The sequence below is a fragment of the Penaeus monodon genome, chromosome 27 (genome assembly GCF_015228065.2).
Source record: "Penaeus monodon isolate SGIC_2016 chromosome 27, NSTDA_Pmon_1, whole genome shotgun sequence".
Taxonomy (NCBI): Eukaryota; Metazoa; Arthropoda; class Malacostraca; order Decapoda; family Penaeidae; genus Penaeus; species Penaeus monodon.
Window position 1 is genome coordinate 26,779,387 of NC_051412.1, and position 402 is coordinate 26,779,788.

Here is a 402-nt window from a genome sequence, read left to right on the forward strand (position 1 = left end):
AAAAAGGAAAACACAAGATAAAAAGAGACCAAAAGAAAATGGAAAGCAGGTGGCAGAAAGTTTGTAAAGCTCACCTTGCTGACCACCTCCATAGCCACCTGAACCACCTGCAGGAGTGACATATTGGAAAATGTCATTCACGCACTATGAAGCTCAATCAAGTGATATTTTTTGAGCATCCTAAGCCTCTTTATTCTATCCATCATCAAGACAATCACAATGCCTTACATCATCCCATCTGAGACACTGCAAGTTTAAAACATGTCATCATAGGATTCCCATGCTGAATGCATTATTAAGGTCACACTGAGGTTAATAGTAAAAATGCACAGTTACAATACAGTAAAATTCACAAAAATATTTTTTAATGAACTTAAACATTATCTATTCTAGTATAATAGT

The 402-nt window shown here is 35.3% G+C and overlaps 1 protein-coding gene across 13 annotated transcripts in view; it reads right to left on the bottom strand.

The window, feature by feature from the left end:
* LOC119590744 (protein FAM98A-like) overlaps positions 1-402 on the bottom strand; it is a 12,115-nt gene that overhangs the window by 5,822 nt on the left and 5,891 nt on the right. For 9 of the 13 annotated variants that reach the window (XR_005230285.1, XM_037939448.1, XM_037939446.1 and 6 more), the window contains exon 10: positions 75-107. The exons of the other annotated variants lie outside the window; for them this stretch is intronic. Coding sequence is in view for 8 of the 9 variants with exons in the window: in XM_037939448.1 (XP_037795376.1) it covers positions 75-107 (33 nt within the window). In the remaining variant the exon portion in view is untranslated. The remainder of the gene's footprint in view (positions 1-74; positions 108-402) is intronic. 13 annotated transcript variants of the gene reach the window in all.